Source organism: Cebus imitator, unplaced genomic scaffold (genome assembly GCF_001604975.1).
Source record: "Cebus imitator isolate Cc_AM_T3 unplaced genomic scaffold, Cebus_imitator-1.0 Scaffold253, whole genome shotgun sequence".
NCBI classification, from domain to species: domain Eukaryota; kingdom Metazoa; phylum Chordata; class Mammalia; order Primates; family Cebidae; genus Cebus; species Cebus imitator.
In genome coordinates this window covers 1,046,415-1,049,415 of record NW_016107568.1, presented here as the reverse complement: position 1 = coordinate 1,049,415, position 3,001 = coordinate 1,046,415, and the positions used below count along the sequence as shown (strand labels likewise).

Genomic DNA, 3,001 nt, shown 5'->3' with positions numbered 1-3,001 from the left:
TTAGTAGAGACAGGGTTTTGCCATGTTGGCCAGGCTGGTCTTGAACTCCTGATCACAAGTGATCTACCTGCCTTGGCCTCCCAAAGTGCTGGGATTACAGACAAGAGCCACTGCCCTTGGCTGCTAATGGGCCTTTAGGCTAAATTGTTAGGGGTGGTAGGCACCTTCCTCCTCTAGCCACTTTTGAATAGTTTTGCTCTAAAGAGTAGAAAAATATCCTTCTGAATCATAATCCAAAGGACCTTTAGAAGCACAAAATATTTTTTGTCAGATGTGGTTAGGTTTGAACTTCCTTGAAACAAGCATGCTACAACTCAAATCATAAAATAACAACCTTCTGTTAATCTCTCCAAAAGTCTCAATTTCCCTAGTTCGATTCCCCACATAATTAAGTGGGAGGGCAGGCAGAAATGCCTTCAATATTGCTCCACAGTCAAAGTCAAAGTGGTATCTGGGCAGCAGGCATGCTGATACTCACGGTAAAGGATTCCTTTTCCACAGCATGACCCTGCTTTCCTCTGCTTCATGGCCTCTCTGTCGAGCATCACCCCCATTTTCCCCAATGACTGGCTGTACTTTGAAACATTCCATTTTCTCATCCCATGTCCCCAGAAGGGTAAAGTGGACTTTTCCTGACAGATCTGTCACTTCCCCTGTCACCTGCAAGGGTGGAGAACAGGGCGTAGCTATATAGCATTCATTGTGGATTAGCTTACCTGACTATACTGGAAGTCCTAGGATAAATGCTGGTTAGATCCTGTTATAACAGACGCCATGGAGTCATCCAAATTATTATTATTATCATTATTAGAGATGGGATCTTGCTCTGTGCCCAGGCTGGAGTATACTGATGCAATCATAGCTCACTGTGGCCTCCACTCTTGGGCTCAAGTGATTTCTCACCTCAACCACTTGAGCAGCTGGGACTACAGGCATGTTCTACCAAATCTGGCTAATTCTTTCTTTCTTTCTTTCTTTCTTTATTTATTTTTTGTAGAGAAAGGGTCTTGCTATGTTGCCCAGGCAGGTCTTGAACTCCTTGGCTCAAGCAATCCTCTTACTTCCGCCTCCCAAAGTGTTAGGATTATAGGCATGAGCCACCATGCCTGGCCTCAAATTATTTTGTTGTATTTTTTTTTCTGCTACTTGAATAACTGAGCCATGACTTGGGGATTTTATGATCACTTTTTGTTATACAAGAATTTTTGGTAAACTTTTTATTTTTGTGAGTACATAGTAGGTATATATATTTATAATTTGCATTTATCCTTTGTGTTGCAAAAAAATTCAATCATATTTTTAGTTATTTTAAAATATAATTAAATTATTTTTGACTATAGATACCCTGTTGTGCTAGCAAATACTAGATTTTATTCTTTCTACCTTTTTGTACCCATGATCCCTACTTTCTCCCTGCTCTCTGTCCCCTCCGCTCACTACATTTCCCAGGGATTTTTGTATCAAAGATACAAGTAGGAAAAGCATCTGACTGGTTCTTAGAATTATATTTTCTTCTCTCCAGAAATTCATGAGACCCACAAACAGATTTAAATCCCCAGCTATTCTTCAGTCTCCCACAGAAACTCGTGGCACAAATTATTGTGGTGGTATTACACAACTCCCCCTCAAACTTCTCAGGGATCAAATCCCTTTTTCCTGCAGTCTTTTATTAGTCCTTCCTCTGTGTTTCCCATTTTCAATCTCTCATTGCTCTTGACACTTTCACTTCCTCACTTATTGTCATTCCGAGAGAAAAAGAAGGAATTGGTTTAGGAATGCAATATAGTCTTTCTTGTTGACTTACTCCTTCACCTTCACCTCTACTTTTTTTTTTTTGAGATGGAGTCTTGCTCTCTCACCCAGGCTGGAGTGCAATGGTGCAAGGTTCACTGTGTCCTCCATTTCCCATGTTCAAGCGATTCTCCTGCCTCAGCCTCCCAAGTAGCTGGGATTACAGGCACGTGCCACCACATCTGGCTAATTTTTGTCTTTTTAGTAGAGATGGGGTTTAACCATGTTGGCCAGGCTGGTCTTGAACTCCTGACCTCAGGCCTCAGCCTCCCAAAGTGTTGGGATTACAGATGTGAGCCACATGCCAGCCTTTCACCTCTACTTTTTTTGAATCACTTCATGTACACACACACTATATATAATGTACACATACCCACACTCCCCCACATATATATACATTCCAGTTCTAAAAGAGTAGGCTTTCTAAGAGGTACATGCTAAGTGAAACAATTTAAATTTCAACTTCCCTTACCTTTCTTGCTACATCCCGAGAGAAGTAGCTATAAGGAACAAATTTAAGATTACACTTGTCTCCTGTCTTGTGATTCACAATATCAATTTCACCAGACTGTAAAATGAAAAAATTTCATAGATTAATTTTATTAAGACTGAATAAATTCAATATCTGCCAAACCCATGGTTCATAATTCTTTACTTTTCAATCTTACATTCTAGCAATCCCTTGTTTAAGATTCAGGTCTTAGCCAGCTTTGGGAATGCTACAGAATCCCTACGTAACCTTAGTTTTCTAGGTTGAGATCAAGACCAAGTGACCTCTTGTTTTGTTCTGAATTGTATCTCGTATGTTAGATGGCATGATTTGACCTTCAGTACATATGCTGAAATTCAGATGAAAATTTACCTTTCTAAACCAATCCCTCACTAGTACCCTTTATGAACTCTTCTGCTTAAATCAAAATAGTCATAATTTCAGATTATATATGGTGGCCCTTTCTATACCTTATTCATTTCATTTTCCCTCCTTTCCTTTTTTTTTAAATTAAAAATATTATTGGGCCGGGCGCGGTGGCTCAAGCCTGTAATCCCAGCACTTTGGGAGGCCGAGGCGGGTGGATCACGAGGTCAAGAGATCGAGACCATCTTGGTCAACACGGTGAAACCCCGTCTCTACTAAAAATACAAAACATTAGCTGGGCATGGTGGCGTGTGCCTGTAATCCCAGCTACTCAGGAGGTTGAGGCAGGAGAAT

General features: G+C 40.6%; 1 protein-coding gene across 1 annotated transcript in view; it reads right to left on the bottom strand.

Moving 5' to 3' along the window:
* Window positions 1-3,001, bottom strand: part of LOC108282864 (oxysterol binding protein) — a 41,556-nt gene that overhangs the window by 3,589 nt on the left and 34,966 nt on the right. The window contains exons 11-12 of the mRNA XM_017498887.2: window positions 2,264-2,359; window positions 479-660 (exon numbers count right to left, since the gene is read on the bottom strand). Of these exons, the coding sequence (XP_017354376.1) occupies window positions 479-660; window positions 2,264-2,359 (278 nt within the window). The remainder of the gene's footprint in view (window positions 1-478; window positions 661-2,263; window positions 2,360-3,001) is intronic.